This window comes from Chiloscyllium plagiosum, unplaced genomic scaffold (assembly GCF_037043375.1).
Source record: "Chiloscyllium plagiosum isolate Xiang-an unplaced genomic scaffold, Cpla_swu_hap1 HiC_scaffold_7, whole genome shotgun sequence".
NCBI classification, from domain to species: domain Eukaryota; kingdom Metazoa; phylum Chordata; class Chondrichthyes; order Orectolobiformes; family Hemiscylliidae; genus Chiloscyllium; species Chiloscyllium plagiosum.
This window is the reverse complement of record NW_028270145.1, coordinates 112,877,938-112,901,765: the sequence shown is the minus strand read 5'-3', so window position 1 is coordinate 112,901,765 and position 23,828 is coordinate 112,877,938. Positions and strand designations below refer to the sequence as shown.

Below are 23,828 nucleotides of genomic sequence, written 5' to 3'. Positions count from 1 at the left end.
CACCTGCCTTCCTCTGCCACAACTTGCCTCATGCACCATCTGTAAACTTGCCCTCTCTCACCTTAAACGTACACCCTCTAGTATTTGACATTTTCACTGTGGAGTAGAGACTATCCACCCTGTCCATGCCTCTCGTAATTTTATACACTTCATTCAGGTGGCCCCTCAGTTTTTTAACTACCTCCACTGCCAAAATATCCTTTCTTAAAGATAGGAACCAGAAGTGTACACAGCCTCACCAACACCCTGTACAGCTGTAACAAGACTTCCCTGTTTTTAAACCCAAACCCCTTACAGTAAAAGCCTCCTTTGTTACTAGCCGCACCTACATGCTAATATTCCATTCACAAGAAGACTCAGCTCCCTCTGTGCTGCACAGCTCACCACCAACTTCTCAAGAGCAACTAGGGACAGGCAATAAATGTTTCCCCAACTAATGATGCCCTCATCCCATGAATGTATAAACTGGAAAACAGTGTGATGAATAAGGAGGGTCTTTGAAACAGTCAGCATGGACTGTGCGGTCATTGTAATATATGCTTTGCATCGCCAAATGCACTGCCCCTCATCTCCTCTGTAGGCTGGCCTGGCTGCTCAGTGGTTAGCACTGCTGCCTCACAGTGCCAAGGACCTGGGTTTGATGCCAGCCTCAGGTGACTGTCTGTGTGGAGTTTGTACGTTCACCCCGTTTCTGCGTGGGTTTCCTCTGGGTGCACCAGTTTCTTCCCACAATCCAAAGATACGCAGGTCAGGGTGGATTAGCAATGGGAAATTGCCCATAGTGTTCAGGGATGTTCAAGATAGGTGGATTAGACATGGGAAATACAGGGATAGGATGGGGAAGTGGGGGTGCTGGGTCTGAGTGGGACACTTTTCAGAGGGTTGGTGCAGACATGATGGGCTGAATGGCCTCTTTCTGCACTGTAGGGATTGTATGATTGTGTTCCTCTGATTCAATGTACCTGAAAATTGTTTGCTGCGTTGGGAAGGTTGGGGACTAAGTCCTTGTGTTGTGTTGCAGCCACCCTAACGATGAGAAAGAAGGGATCTTTTTCCCTCGCAACGTCTCTGGCTCCACCAAAGCAACCAGCCTGGGTGTTCCCCACCCTCACCATGAGCACAAAGTGTCAAAGGATTCCTCCACCACCATGCCCCTGATGGGAGACGAACGCATCGAGGTGCAAGACCCCAAGAAGGTGGATTCAGGCCCTCAGGTGAGGGCGAACTCTTGTCGGAATGCACATGGATGCAGTGGGGAGGGTGGGGGGGAACGAAGGATTTGCTTCTTGGCCAATTCACCTAACCTGCACATTTTTGGATTGTGGGAGGAAACCGGAGCACCCGGAGGAAACCCACGCAGACACGGGGAGAATGTGCAAACTCCACACAGTTGCCTGAGGCGGGAATTGAACCCGGGTCTTTGGCGCTGTGAGGCAGCAGTGCTAACCACTGTGCCACCGTGCCACCCATTGCTGATAATCCAACTGAGAGAGGAGGCAGACTGAATGAACTATCCCTGTTCCTGTTTTCCTCCCAGATCTCTTGAGGTAAGGAGTTATTTGAGAAATCTTTTGTTGCGTTTTGATCAGCCCCATGCTCCTGACCTTTGGGCACCTGGCGCTGAAGGATATGGGCTGTGGAGAGAGTCAGAGTTGCTGGCTTGCCCGTTTTCCAGGGTTATGTTAGTGCCCAGTATCCTTGGGAAGGAAGCATACAGTATCCACTGATACTTAATGCCTTTAGCGAGAAATGGGCACTGTAGGAGATGAAGTTCTTTATCTCCACATCCAACTCCGTTTTGAGTTATCCTCTTCTATCTCTCCCTCACCCCTGAGGGTCTGCATTGCCCTTAATGGGAATTGAATGTAGTTTCATTAATTAGAAAACACAGCTGATTTAGTTATGGTGGGTAATAGATGTAAAGTCCCATTGGTGATTTGGTGAGGAAAGCCATTGGCCAGTGGTATTATCACTGGACTGTTAATCCAGACACTCAGGGAATGCTCGGTGGACTCTCCCCTATTATTGTTCGGCAAGGGAATCAATGGCTATCAGGGGGAGCTGGAAGTGTAGAATTTGAAATACAACCAGCTCAGCCCTGGTCTTATTGAATGGCAGAGCAGGCTCGAGGGGCTGAATGGTCTATTGTGCATTGGCTCTGTCAGTATCTCAGACAGTGACTGTCCAGCTCCATGGGATTTGGTAATTCAGAAACAAGTCTGTGCTGGCTATGACCACCAGGTAAAACAAGTCCCTTATTACTGAATGAACCCAATCTGACGCACCTCTGGATGCTGAAGGACGCTGAGGGATTTGTTTACAGACACTCCCTGGTGTAGGAGATTGGCTGTGTTTAGAGACACTCCCTGGTGTAGGAGATTGGATTTGCTTAGAGACACTCCCTGGTGTAGGAGATTGGATTTGCTTAGAGACACTCCCTGGTGTAGGAGATTGGATTTGCTTAGAGACACTCCCTGTGTAGGAAATTGGATTTGTTTAGAGCCACCTCTTATTGTAGAAAAAAGGTTTATTTCAAGCTGCTCTTTGATGTGAAAGTTGGATTTGTCTCGAAACACTCCCTTATGCAGAAGATTGGGATTATTTAGAGACACTCCTTGGTATAGAGCATTGGGTTCAGGCCGGCAGTCTTTAGGAAGGATATAATGGTATTAGAGAGCGTGGGGAGGGGATTTACTCCACTGGGACCAGGGTTGAGGAATGTGGAGATGCTGGGCTTCTTTCACTGAGAGCTGTGACAGCTAAGGGCATAATGTAATTGAGCTGTCTGAAGTTATGAGGCAGTTTGAGAGGAAACTGTTTCCAGCTGCAGCCAGAGCAGATAGCTCAAAGATAAGTAGTAAAAGAATGGTGGGATGGGGTGGGATGGGGTGGGATGAGGAGGTGGGGGGTGTGGTGGGATGGGGGGGCTATTGTGTGATGATGTTGCTCCTGTAACAAGGGTATGCTGTCCTTGGCTTTTTTTGAAAAAAGGTCGGAAAAGCAGTGATTCTGAAAGGTCTGGGATTGAAGGGTTTTCGGGCCAATTTGATAATAGCTAACAGACACTGCCTCAGACAAAAGGCTTTCAAGTTTAAAAGAAACACTTGTACAATGACAGGGGAGTGGCCAGTCCTCCCAGCTCAGCATTTCTCTGACCAAAAAAGAAAATGCTGGAAAATCTCAGCAGGTCTGGAGAGAAAAGAGCTGATGCTTCGAGTCTAACTGACCCTTTATCAAAGCTGGTCGGAGAGAAGAGTAGTATTTCTTCAGGGTAGGCAGTCCTGGAAGAGAGGTGGCAGTGGGATAAACACTGGATGAAAGCAAATTACGGTGGATGCTGGAATCTGAAACCAAACGAGAAAATGCTGGAAAATCTCAGCAGGTCTGGCAGCATCCGTAAGGAGAGAAAAGAGCTGACGTTTTGAGTCTAACTGACTCTTTGTCAAAGCTTTTCTCTGGTTTGGTTTGGTTTGGTTTTCGCAGTCTGACTGTTCACTGAAAGTAGGCCAGATTGAAGGAATCCTGCTAGCCCAGGAAACAGCTCCACGGAAGAAGGTGTTCCATCAGAATCTCTCTGCCATCTCTCTCTCTATAAAACACTGTGTTTGATTTGATCTTTTTTGCCAAGGGGGTGTTTATGGGGATTGTTGCAAGAATATGGAACAGCATCATTAAGTTAGGATTGTCTGTTGGGCTTTCAGATAGGTTAAGTTATTCTGTATTCTCTTCTCTTTTGTTTGTGTTTCAGTCAGTAATCTTGTGGGCGACACGGTGGCACAGTGGTTAGCACTGCTGCCTCACAGCGCCAGAGACCTGGGTTCAATTCCCGCCTCAGGCAACTGACTGTGTGGAGTTTGCACGTTCTCCCCGTGTCTGCGTGGGTTTCCTCCGGGTGCTCTGGTTTCCTCCCACAGTCCAAAGATGTGCAGGTCAGGTGAATTGGCCACGCTAAATTGCCCGTAGTGTTAGGTAAGGGGTAAATGTAGGGGTATGGGTGGGTTTCGCTTCGGCGGGTCAGTGTGGACTTGTTGGGCTGAAGGGCCTGTTTCCACACTGTAATGTAATCTAATCTAATTAAATAAATTCTGTTTTGTTTAAAACTAAGTGATTTGACCAGCTGCATCCCTCCTGGAATATCCACTTTACACCTGCTTAAAACCACCAGCAAAGTTAGGGTCTGGGCTACTTTCTTGAAATGTTTTTTGGGGCTCTGGACGGGTCCAAAACACTTGTTTCTGATGCAATGAGTTGTTGCAATCACCTCAGAGGGAAGTGATGAAGGTTCAATGGGAACTTTCAAATGGAAATTGGAGAAATAGTTGAAGAGGAGAAATCTGAAGTTGTGTGTTGAAAAAGCAGGAGGCAGTGGGATCAATTGGAGAGCTTAGTCAAAGAGCCAGCACAAGGCTGAATGGCCCTGCTCTGTGCTGTACGATTGTCTGGTTCTGCATTGTGTGATTAGGGGAGGGAGCAGACAGACCTGAAACCTGGCCTTTCCCTCACAATGTCATTCAAAGTCCTTTCTGCCTTCAGAAACATTTCAGATCTCCAAGCAGCCGGCACAGTGAGAGGCACAAAAGGAAAGCAGAACAGAGGCTCATGGAGAAGATTCCAGAAAATGCAGAGGCAACTGTGGTCCTCATCGGTATGTAACCTGCTGAACTATTTCAACTTCATCAATTTTCTGAACACAAAACAAAGCCCCTGATACAGATGTTGTGAATTAGATGTAGGTGGTAAGTATGGGTGCATAACAGTGCCAACAAACCCTACAGCATAGACAGCAAAGTGTTAGATACAGAGTTAAGCTCCCTCTACCCTGTCTCCATCAACATTCCCAGGATAGGGGCAGCATGGAGTTAGATACAGAGCAAAGCTCCTCTACTATGAAACACTCCCAGGACAGGGACAGCACAGGGTTAGATGCGGAGTTAAGCTACCTCTACACTGTCCCTATGAAACACTCCCAGAATAGGGACAGCACGGGGTTAGGTACACTTTATCATGAGAAAATGAAAACATTTTAAGGGTCTCCCTTTGTTTGCTTCTTTTTGTTGAGCAGAGTTTTAGTTTTGAATGTAGAAAGGTGTACTTGTCAGTTCTTAGACTTCCAAACCATTCTCAGGAAAGCTGGACAGGGACTCTTGGACTCAGACTCAAGGTAACCACTTTAGGGCCTTCCATGTGTCTGTGTGAAATGATCTGATCAGGATAGCTTTTTCCTCATGGGATAGTTTTGATATGCATGATTTCAGCTTTAAGCACATAGAGTGAACAAATAACTCAAGTTCCATTTACAAAGTTGGTGATAAGACCAATTTACATAGTGCTTAGAATTGTGGGAATCCCACCGCCCATGTTGACCGTTGAAGGTGTGCTTGTTTGTGATAGCAGAGAAGTAATGCCCCTGGCAGATTTCTAAACCAGTAACTTGAAGGAATTTAGCTCCATTTCAGAAAGCTGTTTTGTTTCCCCATGATGGTATAAGAATTTTAGTGCCAGCGTGATGCCAACTAGTTAGGCTGATGACTGGCCAATCATTTCAAATAACATTCCCTTTCAACATTCCTGGTCTCCACGTCACCTCCGCTGTGTCTCCCACTGCTCCTGGACAGGAAAAAGGCTGTGGGCCAAATTGTCCTGATGAGTGCAAGATGTTTGACAAAAAATTTTGTCAAGATGTTTTTATTTTCAGTAATGCTCAGAGTCTGGACTACTAGATGACTATTCTTATAATTGTCTCTTTTCTTGTTTTTTTTTAGGGACTCTTGCTTTTCTTGAACAGCCCACCATGGCCTTTGTGCGCCTCAGTGAAGCAGTTTTCCTTGAGTCAGTTTTGGAAGTTTCAGTGCCTGTACGATTCATCTTTATCCTCCTCGGGCCAATGCAGTCCAACATGGATTACCATGAGATCGGGCGCAGTATCTCCACCCTGATGTCAGACAAGGTTAGACATAGCAAGGTCAAGGGTTGAACTGAAGAAAGTTTTCAAAGCATTGGGTTCAGATAAGATTTGCATGGACGTTGCCAGAGTTGGAGAGTTTGAGCTGTAGGGAGAGGTTGAATAGGCCGGGGCTGTTTTCCCTGGAGCATCAGAGGCTAAAAGGTGACCTTATAGAGGTTTATAAAATCATGAGGGGCATGGATAATGTAAACAGCCAAGGTCTTTTCCCCAAGGTGGGAGAGTCCAGAACTAGAGGGCATAGGTTTAGGGTGAGAGGAGAAAGATATTAAAGGGACCTAAGGGGCAGCTTTTTCATGCAGAGGGTTGTGCATGGATGTAGGTTTGCTTGCTGAGCTGGAAGGTTCATTTCCAGACATTTCATTACCTTACTAGGTAACATCTTCAGTGGACTTTATGCGAAGCAATGCTGAAACTTCCTACTTTCTATTTATATGTTTGGGTTTCTTTGGGTTGGTGATGTCATTTCCTTTGGTGATGTTATTTCCTGTGGTGAAGTCACTTCCTGTTCCTTTTCTCGGGGGGTGGTAGATGGGGTCTAACTCGATGTGTTTGTTGATAGAGTTCTGGGTAGAATGCCATGCATCTAGAAATTCTCATGCGTGTCTTGGTTTGGCTTGTCCTAGGATGGATGTATTGTCCCAGTCGACTGAAGGGTCTATTTCCATGCTGTACAGTTCTATGAGTATTGAGAGGAACAGAGAGGGTAGTTTCGGTGAAATGTCGGGAGAGATAGAGTCAGAAAATCAGAGGATGGCACAACACAGAATGAGGCCATTCAGCCCATTGTGCCTGTGCAGACTTTTTGAAAGATCTAGCCAATTAGCTCTGTTTGTTTCCCCAGAATCCTATAAATTTCCCCCTTCAAAATATGTATCTAATTCCCTTTCAAAGGAATTCCCTTTCATAATTGACTTGAAAGATGTGGCATAACAGTAATGCCACTGGACGAATAGTTGACAGACCCATGCTAATGTTCTGGTGACAGTGGTTCAGATTTCACCACGACAATAGGTAGAACATGAATTTAACTAATAAACTTAGAATGAGAAACTAGTCTCAGTGATGGTGACCATGACAACAAAATCTGCTGTCCTTGTCTGGCCTACATGTGACTCCAGGCCCGTAGCAATGTGGTTAACTTTGAACTCCCTTCTGAAATAGTGAAACAAGCTGCTCACATTGGCAACTGGAACGGGCAACAAACTCTGACCTTGTTGGCAATGTCCACGTCACTATGCAAGAACTATTGAAACATTCCTATCACAAGTATCAGAAATAAATATTCAATATTTTCACCCTCATCCTTGCAGCTTACTCAAGTCTCTCCACTTTAAGTTCCTTCTCTCATGGGTACAATTGTAATTGGTTTCGTTTCAGCAGATGTCTGCATTTACACAACACTATTTTTGAGTTAATGTCTCATTCTAAGACCCAAAAATGACTACCACAGCTCACTTATCTTGGAACGTTCCTTCTTCCACAGATCTCTTTTTCTGGACCCTGACCTTAGGCCACTCAGGTCTTCGTTTCTTCTGCCTGGTTGCTTTGGAGAGAGATAAATGGTACTCTTACAAACCTTTTCTCTCTCTGAATGACCTGCTTCATTCTTAGACAAACCTGCACACTCCTTCACCTTCTGAATGGTTCTGTCTTTCAAAATGAATTTATTTCTGTCTCTGTCTCCCTGCATCAAAGGAAACCTCATTGGCAACAATCCAATCTATTTCTCTTTTTCTCTTGCTTCTAAGATACTGATCTAGTCAGCACCAGCCTTTTCCAAGTCCATGAACATTAATTTCCAGGCAACTTCCCACTATGTGCAGCACTCAGAAATAAAACAGAAACTATAGCTCCCCTTCTAAATGTATACAATACTGAAATTCAAATCATACTTAAAGTTTCCAAATAATAAAAGAAAGGACAGGAGCTATCATAGCAGGCACGGTGGCTCAATGGTTAGTGCCGCTGCCTCATAGTGCCAGAGACCTGGGTTCAATTCCCGCCTCAGGCGACTGACTGTGTGGAGTTTGCACGTTCTCCCCGTGTCTGCGTGGATTTCCTCCGGGTGCTCCGGTTTCCTCCCACAGTCCAAAAATGTGCAGGTTAGGTGAATTGGCCACGCTAAATTGCCTGTAGTGTTAGATGAAGGGGTAAATGTAGGGGAATGGGTCTGGGTGGGTTGCTCCAGAGAGTCGGTGTGGACTTGTTGGGCCGAAGGGCCTGTTTCCACACTGTAAGTAATCTAATCTAATCACTGCTACCTCACAGCGCGAGGGACCTGAGTTCAATTCCAGCCTCGGATAACTATCTGTGTGGAGTTTGCACAATCTCCTCATGTCTGCATGAGTTTCCTCCCACATAGAACATTGCAGCTCAGTACAGGCACTTCAGCCCTCAATGTTGTGCTGGCCAATGGAACCAATCTGAAACCTATCTATCCTACACTATTCTGTTTTCATCCATATGTTTATTCAATGACCATTTAAATGCCCTTAAAGTTGATGAGTTTATTACTATAGGAAGGCAGTACGATCCAAGCCCTTCCTACTCTCTGAGTAAAGAAACTATCTCTGACAGCTGTCTTATATCTATCATCCCTCAATTTATAGGTATGCCCCCTCGTGCTAGCCATCGCCATCCAAGGAAAAAGGCTTTCACTGTCCACCCTATCTAACCCTCTGATTATCTTCTATGTCTCAATTAAGTCACCTCTCAACCTTTTTCGCTCTAACGAAAACAGCCTCAAGTCCATCAGCCTTATCTCATAAGACCTTCCCTCCACACCAGGCAACATCCTAGTAAATCTCTTCTGAACCCTTTCCAAAGCTCCCACATCCTTCCTATAATGCGGAGACCAGGACTGTACGCAATACTCCAAGTGCGGCCGCACCAGAGCTTTGTACAGCTGCAGCATGAGGTGTGTAGGTTAGGGCGAATTGGCTATGCTAAATTGCCCCGTAGTGTCCAGGGATGTGCAGGCTAGGTGGGTTTAGCCATGGGAATCGCAGGGATGGGGGTGGTGGGTTTTGGTGGGATGCACTATAGGAATTCTATGTACATGAAATACAGGACAAAGTTGAGTTTCTAAAGTTAGGTCAGAGGTCAGCCTCAACATTGTTGAATGGTAGAATGGGCTGAATGGCCTCCTTCTGTTCCTTTGTTTCAATTCATTGAAGATGTGTGTTTATTGTCAAGGTAAAGTTGCCATGGGTCTTACTAGATCACAGGGGCAGCTTTTTTCCCATTCGACAGAGTGATGACTGGAGGTGGTTTAACCTGAGGGTCACTGCATCTCAGGCAAGGGGAGAGGTTGAGAAGGAGAGCACTTCAGAGTAACCTCAGCCTGATGTGGGAGTTGAACCCACACTGTTAAAGTTTCTGTGCATCGTAAACCAGCCATCCAACCAACAGAGCTAACTGATCCCATATAACAGCTAACGTATGGGTGTATATAACACCTCAAAGAAGTGGAATGCACTCCTCATAGACACCATTATCAAACAAAATGTGCCACCTTGTTGCCTGAGGAAAGGTAACGGGTCTTAAAGCGGAGAGATGGAAAGGTTTAGGAAGACAGTTTCCGAACTTAGGGATCTGCCTTGAATCATGACTGGCCATGGGGAGCGATGAGGATCAGACAGGCACAGGAGGCTGGAATTGGACAAGTGTGGGGATCTCAGAGGGTACTGGGACAGGACAGGGACAGGAGAATTTTAAAACAGAGGAGGTTAACGGAGATGGTTAATGCAGCTCTGAGCTTTCTGCAGGATTTCCATGAGGCAGCCTATCAGGCTGATGATCGCCAGGACCTCTTAAACGCCATCAACGAGTTCCTGGACAGCAGCATTGTCATCCCACCACTGGAACTAGAAGGCAAAGATCTCCTGAGATCGGTCGCGGCCTTTCAGAAGGAGATGCTGAGGAAGAGGAAACTGAGAGAGCAGAGAAAATCACTGAGGAGGGAGGAATCCATTCTCTTCGAGACGAAAGGTGAGACATCACTGGATAGACCCGCCAGCTCACCCACTGAACAATTACATACTGAGTAACGCTACCTCTACCCTGTCCTCATCCAACACACTCAGGACAGGGACAGCACGGGGTTAGATACAGAGTAACGCTCCCTCTACACTGTCCCCTTCAATCACTCACAGGACAGGGACAGTATCATGTTAGATACAGAGTAAAGCTCCCTCTACACTGTCCCCATCAAACACTCCCAGGGACAGGGACAAAAGAAGGTTTGTCTGTACTTTAAAAATCATCTTCATTTTGTGAGAAGGTCCAATGACTGTATGTGGCCTGTGAGCAAGTGAGTGTTGAAATGACTGTGTGTTTGTGTGTGTGTGTGTGCGTGCGTATGTGTGTGTGTGTCTGTGTGTGTGGGTCTGTGTGTGTGAGAGAGTGTGTGTGTGTGTCTGTGTGTGTGTGAGAGAGAGTGTGTGTGTGTGTGTGAGAGAGAGAGTGTGTGTGTGTGTCTGTGTGTGTGTGTGAGAGAGTGTGTATGTGTGAGAGAGAGAGTGTGTGTGTGTATCTGTGTGTGTGTGTCTGTGTGTGTGTGAGAGAGAGTGTGTATATGTGTGTGTGTGAGAGAGAGAGTGTATGTGTGTGAGAGGGAGTATGTGTGAGAGAGAGAGTGTGTGTGTCTGTGTGTGTGTCTGTGTGTGTGTGAGAGAGAGAGTGTGTGTGTATCTGTGTGTGTGTGTGTGTGAGAGAGAGTGTGTGTGTGAGAGAGAGTGTATGTGTGTGAGAGGGAGTATGTGTGAGAGAGACAGTGTGTGTGTGTCTGTGTGTGTGTCTGTGTGTGTGAGAGAGAGAGTGTGTGTGTGTCTGTGTGTGTGTGTGAGAGAGTATGTATATGTGAGAGAGAGTGTGTGTGTATCTGTGTGTGTGTGTCTGTGTGTGTGTGAGAGAGAGTGTATGTGTGTCTGTGTGTGTGTGTCTGTGTGTGTGAGAGAGAGTGTGTGTGTATCTGTGTGAGAGAGTGAGTGTGTGTGTGAGAGAGAGTGTGTGTGTGTCTGTGTGTGTGTCTGTGTGTGAGAGAGTGTGTGTGTATCTGTGTGTGTGAGAGAGTGTGTGAGAGAGTGTGTGAGAAAATGCGTGTGTGTGTGAGTGTGTGTGTTTGTGTGTGAGAGAGTGGGTGTTTGGGTGTGTGATAGAGTGTGTGTGTGTGTGTGTGTGAGTGTGTGTTTGTGTGTGTGTGTTTGTGTGTGAGTGTGTGTTTGTGTGTGAGACAGTGGGTGTTTGTGTGTGAGTGTGTGTGTGTGTTTGTGTGTGAGACAGTGGGTGTTTGTGTGTGAGTGTGTGTGTGTTTGTGTGTGAGACAGTGGGTGTTTGTGTGTGTGTGTGTGTGTGTGAGAGTGTGTGTGTTTGTGTGTGAGTGTGTGTGTGTGTTTGTGTGTGAGACAGTGGGTGTTTGTGTGTGTGTGTGTGTGAGTGTGTGTGTGTTTGTGTGTGAGAGAGTAGGTGTTTGGGTGTGTGATAGAGTGTGTGTGTGTGTGTGAGACAGTGGGTGTTTGTGTGTGTGTGTGTGTGTGTGTGAGTGTGTGTGTTTGTGTGTGAGACAGTGGGTGTGTGTGTGTGAGTGTGTGTGTGTGTGTTTGTGTGTGAGAGAGTAGGTGTTTGGGTGTGTGATAGAGTGTGTGTGTGTGTGTGAGTGTGTGTGTGTGTGTGTGAGTGTGTGTGTGTGTGAGACAGTGGGTGTTTGTGTGTGTGTGTGTTTGTGTGTGAGACAGTGGGTGTTTGTGTGTGTGTTTGTGTGTGAGACAGTGGGTGTTTGTGTGTGTGTGTGTGTGTTTGTGTGTGAGACAGTGGGTGTTTGTGTGTGTGTTTGTGTGTGAGACAGTGGGTGTTTGTGTGTGAGACAGTGGGTGTTTGTGTGTGTGTGTGTGTGTGTGTTTGTGTGTGAGACAGTGGGTGTTTGTGTGTATGTGTGTGTGTGTGTTTGTGTGTGAGACAGTGGGTGTTTGTGTGTGTGTGTGTGTGTGTGTGTTTGTGTGTGAGACAGTGGGTGTGTGTGTGTTTGTGTGTGAGTGTGTGTGTGTGTTTGTGTGTGAGACAGTGGGTGTGTGTGTTTGTGTATGAGACAGTGGGTGTTTGTGTGTGTGTGTGAGTGTGTGTGTGTGTTTGTGTGTGAGACAGTGGGTGTGTGTGTGTTTGTGTGTGAGTGTGTGTGTGTGTTTGTGTGTGAGACAGTGGGTGTGTGTGTGTGTGTGTGAGACAGTGGGTGTTTGTGTGTGTGTGTGAGTGTGTGTGTGTGTTTGTGTGTGAGACAGTGGGTGTGTGTGTGTGTGTGTTTGTGTGTGAGACAGTGGGTGTGTGTGTGTGTGTTTGTGTGTGAGACAGTGGGTGTTTGTGTGTGTGTGTGAGTGTGTGTGTGTGTTTGTGTGTGAGACAGTGGGTGTGTGTGTGTTTGTGTGTGAGTGTGTGTGTGGGTTTGTGTGTGAGACAGCGGGTGTGTGTGTGTGTGTTTGTGTGTGAGACAGTGGGTGTTTGTGTGTGTGTGTGTGTGTGTATTTGTGTGTGAGACAGTGGGTGTTTGTGTGTGTGTGAAGAGCCTAGCAACAATGGGACCCCCCACTTCGGCCTATTGAGCCTGCTTAGCCCTTCAATACGCCGGTGTTTAGTCTACTCTAGTTTCCCAGCCAATCCTGATGTCCTGTGTGCCCCAGGAATTATTTGCTTCCCTTATCACCCACTTCCCTCTCAAATGTTGCTCAACTATCAAACGTGACATCGCTGCTGTGTGTAGTGACATCACCGTGTGCATGCGATGATGTCACCCACCCAGTGACGTCACCTAACTGACATGATGATGTTACTCTCCAACTGGCATCAACACCTAAGGATGTTGCCCTGTCACGGGTCTCTGTCACGGTGATAGTGACCTCTGTCTTGCCCACCCTTGGGTTCAATGAGAGGGTGTCTGGGGACTCTTGCTGTGAGCACTAGTTCCGAAATATTGTTATTTCGACCAATTGTACCAAACATTTACTAAGAGTTTAAAAAACACTAATCTGGATTCTTTATTTGAATCTAAAACTATACACAGAGAATGGTAACCTTTCACTGTGGAGATAGATTGGACCCATAGAAATGCTTTCTTAAAAAATTTATTCTGGGGATGTGGATGTTACTGGCAGGGTCACTATTTGTTGTCCCTAATTGAGACATTTAAGCGACTCTTGGATAGGCACATGGATGGTAGTACAATGAAGGGTACGTAGTTTAGTCTGGTCTTAGAGTAGGATAAAAGGCCAGCACAACATCGAGGGCTGAAGGGCCTGTACTGGGCTGTACTGTTCTATGCTCTAATGGTCACAGAAACTGATTTGCCCTTGAGGCCAGTACAGAGGACAGTTAAGAGGCCATGACTGTGGGTCTGGAGCCACATAGATGAGACTGGGTAAATTCCACTCTGATGGGATTTGAACCCATTTAACCCTGCAAGTCAGTGCACTAGCCTGAGCCTCTGTGTCACTAATCACATTGCCGTGGGTCTGGAGTCACATGTAGGCCAGACCAGGTGAGGATGGTAGATTTCCTTCCCTAAAAGGACATTACAATAACTGACGAGGGTTGCCATGGTCACCATGGTGAAAACTAGCTTCATATTCTCGGCTTGTAGGTTGAATTTAAATTCCATTCTGATATTTCCCCTTCTACCTCCAACAAGCCCTCGATCTTGGGGTCACACAACCCGCTGACATTGCCACTTCACCACCATCAGCGGCTCATTCCCAAAAGAGCCATGCGATTGCACCTACTTGGCAATGGGCACTGAGGGGCAATAGTTATCGAGACCCTGCCCTGAAGCTGCAAGGGCAACACATCAGCATTGATCCGAGAGCTGTTCCGGGGAACTGAGGACAAAGTTCAGGCTGCTCCTCCCAGTGCAGCACTGAGGGAGTGCCTTATTGTTGGGGTCGCTGGTTATTGGCTGAGATACTGAGCTGAGGCTCCTGGACATCCCCCTTTGGGTGATCGTCCCAGATCCCATGGTCTCCTCATTGGGATGGGTGGGAGTAACAGGAAGCTCATACACACAGAGTATGAAAAGAATAACTAGTGTGGAGAGGCGAGCCACCTTACTGTGTTACCCTGAGCTGTTCTTGCTTCTTCCTCCAGACGTGTGTGGGGAGGTGAAGGACGAAAGTGATGATGATCCACTGAAGAGAACAAGGATTCCGTTTGGGGGCTTGTTCCGGGATATCAAGCGGAGATACCCAAAATACATGAGTGACCTTTGGGATGCAATGGACTGCCAGTGTCTGGCTGCGATCATCTTCATTTACTTTGCAGCCCTGTCACCGGCTATCACATTCGGAGGATTGCTCGGTAACTCTCTCATTCCAGGTGCCGCACAACGTCGAAAATCTCTTGCGAGGGCAACTCAATGCTGTCCTCCCTCACACAGCCCCATCCCCATTCAGCTGCCTCCCCACTCTCCTTCGCTCCCTCCAGCTCACCTTCCCTTCTTCCTCCACCTCCACTCTGTGTCTTTCCCATCCCCACTCCACCTTCCATTCCCCAACACCGGGGAGGCTAAGCTGGGAACACTGTGGGGATCAAGTTTCCAGTCTGCAGCATCTTACACCCCCACCAACCCTCGTCTGCTGGCTTTGACAGAGAACCCCCCCCCCCCCCCCCGCCCCCGAGAAACTGCTCAATGCTGACACAAATCTTCTCCCACTGCCGCCTCCTCCCCAAACCCTTTGTCAGACCCGATGACCATATCATTCAATTCCTTTCGTACCCATGTACAGTATTTATCTGCTTTCCCATTAACTGTAAGTGTAGACTTGGATCTGGGCTCAGAAAGGAAGATTGGGCAGGGCTGTAGGGAAAGAGGAGGGGCTGTGGGTCTGCTCATGGACAAAGTGGGCTGAATGGCCTCCTTTTTTGCGATAACGTTGAAGTGAACCAATCCTGTACACAGTATTCCAGATACAGTCTTACCAATGGATTGTATAACTGAACCATAACCTCCCGCTCTACTGAATTCAGTTCCCCTCACACTAACACTGAACTTTTTATTTGCTCTCCTGATTACACTAACAGTCTGTGATTGGTGCATCAGGACATCCAGATCCCTCTAGTTATGGACCAGACCAAACCCCTTAAAACATTTCACACAGATGACCCAGACCCTAACTTTGTTTTATTTTAAAAACAAGTGCCAGGTGTTGTGTTTTGGATACAATCAATTGGTCAAACTGCCAGGCTTGAACTGAAACACACTTTATTCATACACTATAGTTAAAATAAAGGCAAAATAGAAAGAAAAGAATTGACTTAACTGTAACCCCATTGAAATACTTAAAATAATAAACTATTCATTAAGTGTTCCAATATAGTGACATTCATAAGCACACCCTTGGCAAAGGCAAAATCCGTCAAATAGATCGTCTCATATGCAATTCTAGCAACAGAAAAAGAACCCAAGCTTTCAGCTGTAGCAAAGAGAGAGAGAGATGTAGCAGCTTTCATAACCTCAACAGCAACTGAAAGCTAAAACTAAAATCCTGGTTCTGCTTGAACCCCCCCCCATTCAAGCTGCTTCTATTGTTCCAATTTCAAAACAAAAACCCCAGGCCTCACAATTAGGTTTGGGGTTTATTAGGTTTGAACAGACTGATCAGCACCTCGGTCAAAAAAAACCTAGGACAAATACCCTCCTTAAAGCCATATTAACATTACAGTCTGAACCTCTGACCATGTAGATAATATGCAGCTTTTATACTCTTCCTGCCAAAATGGACAACTTCTCACATTCCCACATTATACTCCATTCGCCAGACTTTTGCCCACTCACTTAACCTCTCCGTACCTCAGTATAGGCTCATCTTCACAAATCACTTTTGTTTCTATCTAGTGTCTTTAGTAAGATTACCTCTCATATCTTCCAAGGCATTGAGATAAACGGTAAAGAATTGAGTCCCCAGTACTGACCCCTGTGGAACACCACTCATTATATCCTGCCAGCCTGAAAATGACCAACTTATCTGTTTCCTGTTGTCCAGCCATTCCAATCAACACCATAAACTCTGATTCTCCTCACCAACATTTGATGTAGCACTTTATCAATTTGGAATCTAAACACATCTGCTGGTTCCCTTTTATCCAGAGCACAAGTTCTTCAAAGAACCCCAACAATTGAATAGAATAGAAATTTATTTCATAGAGTCCCTACAGTGTGGAAACAGGCCATTCAGCCCATCGAATCCACATCGACCCTCTGAAGAGCATCCCACCTAGAGCCAGCCCCCTACCCTATCCCTGTAACCCTATCCTTCCCCTGGTTAATCCCCCTAACCTACACATCCGCAGATAGTGTGGGCAATTTGCTGAGCTGAAAATGTGTTGCTGGAAAAGCGCAGCAGGTCAGGCAGCATCCAAGGAGCAGGAGAATCGACGTTTCGGGCATGAGCCCTTCTTCAGGAATGAGGAATGAGGCAATTTACTGAGGCCAATCCCCCTAACCTACACATCCACGGATACTGTGGGCAATTATATAGTAATATAGAATATAGAACATTACAGCGCAGTACAGGCCCTTCGGCCCTTGATGTTGCGCCGACCTGTCATAGCATGGCCAATCCACCAAACCCACACATCTTCGGATTCAGCTTTGGACACAACTTTATCATACGTCCCTTTACGTGAAGAGTACTGTGAAAGATTGTATAAGTCAGCCCACCATGGCACCTACTTCAATGACAGCAGTCATACATAATAATCGCAAGGTTTGTGAAGGTTTGTAGCTCAGGTTGAGGTTTAGGGTGTAGGTTTGCTCGCTGAGCTGTAGGTTTGATATCCAGACATTTCATTACCTGGCTAGGTAACATCATCAGTGGCGACCTCCAAGTGAAGCGAAGTTGTTGTCTCCTGCTTTCTATTTATATCTTTCTCCTGGATGGGGTTCCTGGGGTTTGTGGTGATGTCATTTCCTGTTCGTTTTCTGAGGGGTTGATAGATGGCATCTAGATCTATGTGCTTGTTTATGGCGTTGTGGTTGGAGTACCAGGCCTCTAAGAATTCTCTGGCATGTGTTTGCTTAGCCTGTCCCAGGATAGATGTGTTGTCCCAGTCGAAATGGGACAGTCAAAAAACAGCCCTACCAATCATCAAACCAAAAATCTGGGTCCGCTACGTAGATGACACCTTTGTCATCACAAAACGAAACAAGATAGAAGAGACATTTAACATCATCAACAACACCCTCACAGGCATAACGTTCACCAAGGAGGAAGAAACCGACAACAAACTCGCATTCCTGGACGTCACAGTCGAAAGAAAGGACAATGGAGAACTACAAACCTGTGTATACAGAAAACCGACAAACTCTGACCAAATACTTAACTACACCAGCAACCATCCCAACACACACAAACAAAGCTGTATCAGAACACTATTCCAACGAGCCACCACACACTGCAGCACAGACGAACTTCAGAAAACAGAGGAGAACCAACTATACGATGTATTCAAGAAGAACGGATACTCAAAAAATACAGTCCGCAGACTCCTCAAGAACAAACCACGACAAGCAGACCAAACACAGCCAGAAACCCTAACCACCTTACCATACATCAAAGAAGTTTCAGAAATAACAGCCTGACTACAGAGACCCCTTGGAATCCTAGTAGCACACAAACCCACCAACACTCTCAAACAAAAACTAACAAACTTAAAAGACCCAGTACAACCCATGGACAAAACCAACGTCATCTATAAAATTCCATGCAAGGACTGCCACAAACACTACGTAGGACAAACAGGAAGAAAGTTAGCCACCAGGATACACGAACACCAGCTAGCCACAAAAAGACATGGCCCTCTCTCTCTCATAGCCCTACACACGGATGAAAAAACCACCATTTCAACTGGGACAACACATCTATCCTGGGACAGGCTAAGCAAACACATGCCAGAGAATTCCTAGAGGCCTGGCACTCCAATCACAACACCACAAACAAGCACATAGATCTAGATACCATCCATCAACCCCTCAGAAAACGAACAGGAAATGACATCACCACAAACCCCAGGAATCCCATCCAGGAGAAAGATATAAATAGAAAGCAGGAGACAACAGCTTCGCTTCACCTGGAGGTCACCACTGATGATGTTACCTCGCCAGGTAATGAAACGTCTGGATATCAAACCTACAGCTCAGCGAGCAAACCTACACCCTATACATAATAATAATAAAAGGTAAAAATAAGACACAGTTTATCACAATTCAGTTGACAGCTGCCGGGCTCAGGGAAAGCCGATTAAGGAATTAGTTAAACATGATTTCCCTTTGATGAGACTGTGCTGGTTCTGCCTAATTACCTCGAACTTATCCAAGTGTTCTATTATAACGTCTTTAATAATAGCTTTGAATAATTTTGCCATGATGGTTTTAAGCTACCTGGCCTGTAGTAGTTTCTTGCTTTCTGCTTCCCTCCCTTTTTCTGTAAATGAGTTTCATTATCTGTTTCCAATCTAAAGGAGCCTTCTTTGAATCTATGATGGGATTTGTATATGAAAGCAGACAGGAGGAAGATTGGGTGGCGGGTGGATTTAAAGCTTTTCCCCCCATTTCTCTGCAAAGATCCTTTCACAAACTGCTCTGATCTCTATGTGGCAGCCTTGGTCATACAGGAGAGTGAGGGGGTATGTGGGGAATGGGCTGCGGTGGCTCTTTCTCTCTCTATAATGATCCTGAGGCGGCTTCTGAATTGTTGTAAACGGTCCTGAGTCTAACCATGGCATCTCCGCCCCATGCAGGTGCAAAGACCGAGGGGTTAATAGGGGTTTCAGAGTTAATCGTCTCCACATCAGCCACAGGTGTGGTCTTCTCCCTGTTGGGAGCCCAGCCCCTCCTGGTGATTGGATTTACAGGCCCCCTGCTGGTCTTTGAAGAGGCGTTCTACAAGGTAAGTCTGTTATCAATCACCATTCACCCACCCGCCCACATGTTGGCTCACCTACACTGGAACTCAGTCCAGCCTTGATCTTAAAATCCACATCCTTCTTTTCAGATTGCTCATCTACATCCCCTCCCTATCTCTGTCACCTCTTCCAGGTCCTACACCCCCTCCCTATCTCTGTCACCTCTTCCAGGTCCTACACCCCCTCTCTATCTCTGTAACCTCCTCCAGTCCCCACATCCCTCCCTATTTCTGTAACCTCCTCCAGTCCCTACACCCCCTTCCCTATTTCTGTCACCTCCTCCAGGCCCGACATCCCTTCCCTATCTCTGTAACCTCCTCCAGTCCCTACACCCCCCTTCCCTATCTCTGTAACCTCCTCCAGTCCCTACGTCCCTTCCCTATCTCTGTAACCTCCTCCAGTCCCTACGTCCCTTCCCTATCTCTGTCACCTCCTCCAGTCCCTACGTCCCTTCCCTATCTCTGTAACCTCCTCCAGTCCCTACGTCCCTTCCCTATCTCTGTCACCTCCTCCAGTCCCTATGGCCCTTCCCTATCTCTGTCACCTCCTCCAGTCCCTACACATCTCCCAACTTCCTCGGGGTCATTTCAAAGCTTTGGGGATGAGACTCTCCAATGCTACAGTAAACTGACAATGGAATGAGTTACTGCTGGAGGCAATGATATGGTTGGACTGGGGTGGACAAGATCAGAGGTCACATGACTCCCGGTTATAGTCCAGTCGGCTTATTTGAAATCCCAAGCTTTCGGAGCGCTGCCCCTTTTCCACTTGATATCACCTGACGAAGGAGCAGCGCTTCAAAAGCTTGTGATTTCAAATAAACCTGTCGAACTATAACCAGATAAGGATGGAAACTTCCTTCCCTGAAGAACATGAGTGAACCAGATGGGCTTTTCCTCCTCTGACAATCGATAACAGTTTCACGGTCATCATTAGCCTCTTAATTCCAGATTTTTATTGAATTCAAATTCCACCATCTACTGAGGCAGGACTCGAAGCTATTCCCTGGAGCGTTACCTGGTTCTCCGGATTAATAGTTTTGCAATATTACCACTCGGCCATTGCTCCTCCTGCTGGTCAGCTGATTGCTGTACTGAGAGATGATTCGGTCCAAACTGAAATAGGGAGATAATGGTGTTGTGGGAATGTCACTGGACCAGCAATCCAGAGTGTTCTAAGGACATGGGCTCAGATCCAGTTGTGACAACTGGTGTGAACTAACTCCCCTGAGGCCAGTATCCCGTCACCAAGTCACCCTTTACTTACACGGGGAGAGTCCCCCCCACTGATCCTGCTTTCTCAGGGCCAGCTCTCACAGTGAGCAGAACCTCTGACACTCCTGTTTATTTAAAAAAAATTATTAACCAATTCACACTTTACAAAACAATTAACATTAACAGCTGTATACAGAGAAACAACAATTTTACAAGGGAGAGAGGCAGCAAAGCCAGGCCCCAAACCCCACCGTACAACCAGCTTTCAGGAAAATGAGGACACACCTTAAATCCCAGTTTCAATCATTACAAACAGTAACAATGACATTTGTACATACAAGACAGTCCACTTTCATTAAAACCAGTGCATACAATACAGACCCCCAGCAACCCCCCTGTCCCTCCCATCTTCCGCCACTCTAAGGCAGCCTGCCCCTAATGTTCTATGTGGGAGGAGACCAGAGCACACAGAGGAAACTCATGGGGCGATTATGCAAACTCCACATAGATAGTTATCCAAAGCTGGAATTGAACTCAGGTCCCTCGCGCTGTGAGGTAGCAGTGCTAACTACTGAGCCACCCTGCCGTCATGATCCTCCTCTTTATTTTTTTTATTTTTTATTTTCCTTTTATTTTAAAGTCCTTGACACTGATCCAGCTCCCCCAGAGCCAGCTCTCATAGTGAACAGGATGTCTGGCATTCCTCTTTTTTTTAATTACTCCCCCCCCCCCCCCGCCTCCCACACTACCGCCTAACTGCGGTAGTGCTTATTTTGTCCCCAGCACCCATGTTGTGTGTGTGCAGGTGTGAGACACAAGGTGCATGAATCTTTATTCAGTTTCCACCACCAGGAAGAAAGGAAACACCCGAGTGGCCAGTGACAGGCAGTGCCCTTCACATCAAAGGGCAATGCTGTGTGATCAAACAGCGAAGGGGCGGGTAGGGATTAAATCAAAATAGAGTTACCCTCCTGTTTATATCTGTCAGCCAGGGCTCCCTGATTGGATCAGGTTAACAGCCCCAATCAGGGAACTCACATTCTATGAGGTCCACCTGGTTGACCCTGTTACCATCAGCACAGAGGGGGAGAGTGACCCTCTCAGTCCCTCATAAAGATGGCTGATTACCTCAAATGCTCGCACCAATTTGAACAGTTTAAAATACAACTAAACAAACCTGGATTAAGGAGCTTTATACCATTGTATCACTAATGCCATTTAGGGAAGGAAACCTGCTGGGCTCCGTGACCCCAGGCTGACACTAATGTGGTTGACGTGTAACTGCTACCTGAAATGTTCCAGTAAGACACTCTGTTCAAGGCCATTCGGGATGGCAACAAATGCTGGCCGAGTCCAGCAGTACGGAGGTGACCTGGACCAATCAGCCTCTCAATGCTAGTACCATGAGATCATATTATGTCGCGTTCCCTTGACCAGCCTCCGGGATAAGGTCAGATGTCACGCAACACCAGAAACTATAAATCCGGAGAACCGGGTAACAGTCAGGGGACCTGGGTTTGAATCCTGCCACAGCAGATGGTGGAATTTAAATTTAATACAAATCTGGAATTAAGGGTCTAATGATGACCATGAAACTGTTATCGATTGTCAGAGGAGGAAAAGCCCATCTGGTTCACTCATGTCCTTGAGGGAAGGAAGCTGCCATCCTTACCCTGTTGTGTCCTACATGTGACTCCAGACCTACAGGGATGCGGTTCGCTCTTAGCTGCCCTCTGGGTAATTAGGGATGGGCAATAAATGCTGACCCAGCCAGCAATGCTCACATCCTGTGAATGAATAAGTGAAAAGTTGCATGAACAGAGGAGGCCATTCAGCCCCTTGAGCTCGTTCCATTCCTCAGTTCAATCCTGGCTGAGTACCTCATTGGGTCTTAAAGCCTAATGCCATCTCACAATCTCTATTTTGAAATGGTCAGTTCACTGCCTTTTGGGAAAACAGGGTTCCAAATTTCCACTCTCCCTCGTGTGAAGAATATTCCTTTTGTCAATAATTCATTGGAAGTGGACGTTACTGGCGTTTCAGGATTTATTGTTTAGATCAGAATGGTGCTGGAAAAGCACAGCAGATCAGGCAGCATCCGAGGAGCAGGAAAATCAAAGTTTCGGGCAAAAGCCCTTCATCAGGAATAGAGGCAGGAAGTCTCCAGGGTGAAGGGCTTTTGTCCGAAACATCGATTTTCCTGCACCTCGGATGCTGCCTGACCTGCTCTGCTTTTCCAGCACCACTCTGGTTTCCAGCATCTGCAGTCCTCACTTTTGGCCGGTTCAGGATTTATTGCCCAATCCCTTGAGAAGGTGGTGGTGAGCTGCCTTCGTGAAATACCCCAGTCCTTGTGCTGTAGGTCGATGCACAATGTCCTTCGGGAAGGAATTTCACGATATTGACCAAGGAGCAGTGACAGAGTTGTCATTCCCATGAAACTCTCCAGAAGAGCTAAGTGGACAACCCTCCACAAAACATGGCCTCCCCAGGTGTGTTTGAATGAACCTACATGTGCATCGGTCTGTTCGGAGAGGAGCTGTGGTGAACATCTCGCTGCTTCTTGGATAACCTATCTCTCCCTTTTGTTCCCTATCTCCTCACCATCATCACCCCTCCCCCACTCCACGCACATCGCCAGTTCAGCAAAACCCAGAACGTGGACTACCTCACAGGTCGTGTGTGGATTGGCTTCTGGCTCATGGTCATTGTGGTCATCACGGTGGCCTTTGAGGGAAGTTTCCTGGTGCGCTACATCTCACCTTTTACCCAGGAGATCTTCGCCTTCCTCATCTCCGTCATCTTCATCTACGAAACCTTCCACAATCTTTACGAGGTAAGTGCCAACTCTTGTCAGGTCAAACCCCGTGTCAAACAGCCAATCAGACACCTCGGCTGAGGTATATTCTCTGATTTTAGGCTCTGCGCTTTCACAAGGATGTCAGGGCCCTGAGGGTGTGGGGGAGATTTACCAGAATGATGCTTAGGATGAGGAATGTGGCTGAAGAAGTTAGGGAATAATTATTCGGTAATGCAGAACTTGAATGCCAAAGGAAAGAGAAAACAGGATTTTCACTCTGTGAAAGGAGAGTGCTGACTCTGATTGGAAGAGGAGGCCATGGAGAATGCACCAGTTAATGATGATTGCCAGTTAACTGCCAAGCTTTGTTTACATTTTAAACCAGGTATATTAACTCTGATTGGTTCTGAAAAGAATTGGGCACAGTATGCATAAGTGCACCATATTGTGAGCCTGATAGAATGCACAAAATTGGCTGTCAGATAGAAACAACATATATACACACACAATACCTGTTCCAATTTAATAAAGCCGATAATAACCATTCTGCAGTTCATTTCTCAGGACAATTCCTCAGCCAATCAGAGTCAAACACTCTAGTTAAAAATTTCTAAAATGCTTGGCAGTGAACTGTCAGTCATCTTAAACTGGAGCAGTCTCCACGGTAATGTCTCTACTAACCAGCGTCCATTTCCCAACCAATCAGCACCTTTCCCTTCTATGGTCTAATGTCACTTTCTCTTTATGTTGGTTCTGCTAGATGTTGTCTTGATGAGTGCAAGGCAAAAGGTTTTGACAAAATGTGTCTTTTCTCTTCAACAATACTTATGTAACACATCTAGGATTGTTCTCAAATCACAAAGTGCTAAAGGGAGATTTGATAGAGATGTTCAAAATTATGAAGAGT

General features: G+C 46.4%; 1 protein-coding gene across 3 annotated transcripts in view; it reads left to right on the top strand.

Moving 5' to 3' along the window:
• Positions 1-23,828, top strand: part of LOC122551953 (anion exchange protein 3-like) — a 313,611-nt gene that overhangs the window by 189,097 nt on the left and 100,686 nt on the right. For 2 of the 3 annotated variants that reach the window (XM_087989367.1, XM_087989368.1), the window contains exons 10-16: positions 1,022-1,214; positions 4,534-4,645; positions 5,763-5,947; positions 9,733-9,955; positions 14,093-14,320; positions 18,743-18,891; positions 22,763-22,957. In XM_087989367.1, the coding sequence (XP_087845493.1) occupies positions 1,022-1,214; positions 4,534-4,645; positions 5,763-5,947; positions 9,733-9,955; positions 14,093-14,320; positions 18,743-18,891; positions 22,763-22,957 (1,285 nt within the window). The remainder of the gene's footprint in view (positions 1-1,021; positions 1,215-4,533; positions 4,646-5,762; positions 5,948-9,732; positions 9,956-14,092; positions 14,321-18,742; positions 18,892-22,762; positions 22,958-23,828) is intronic. The other variant, XM_087989369.1, reaches the window with a different exon arrangement.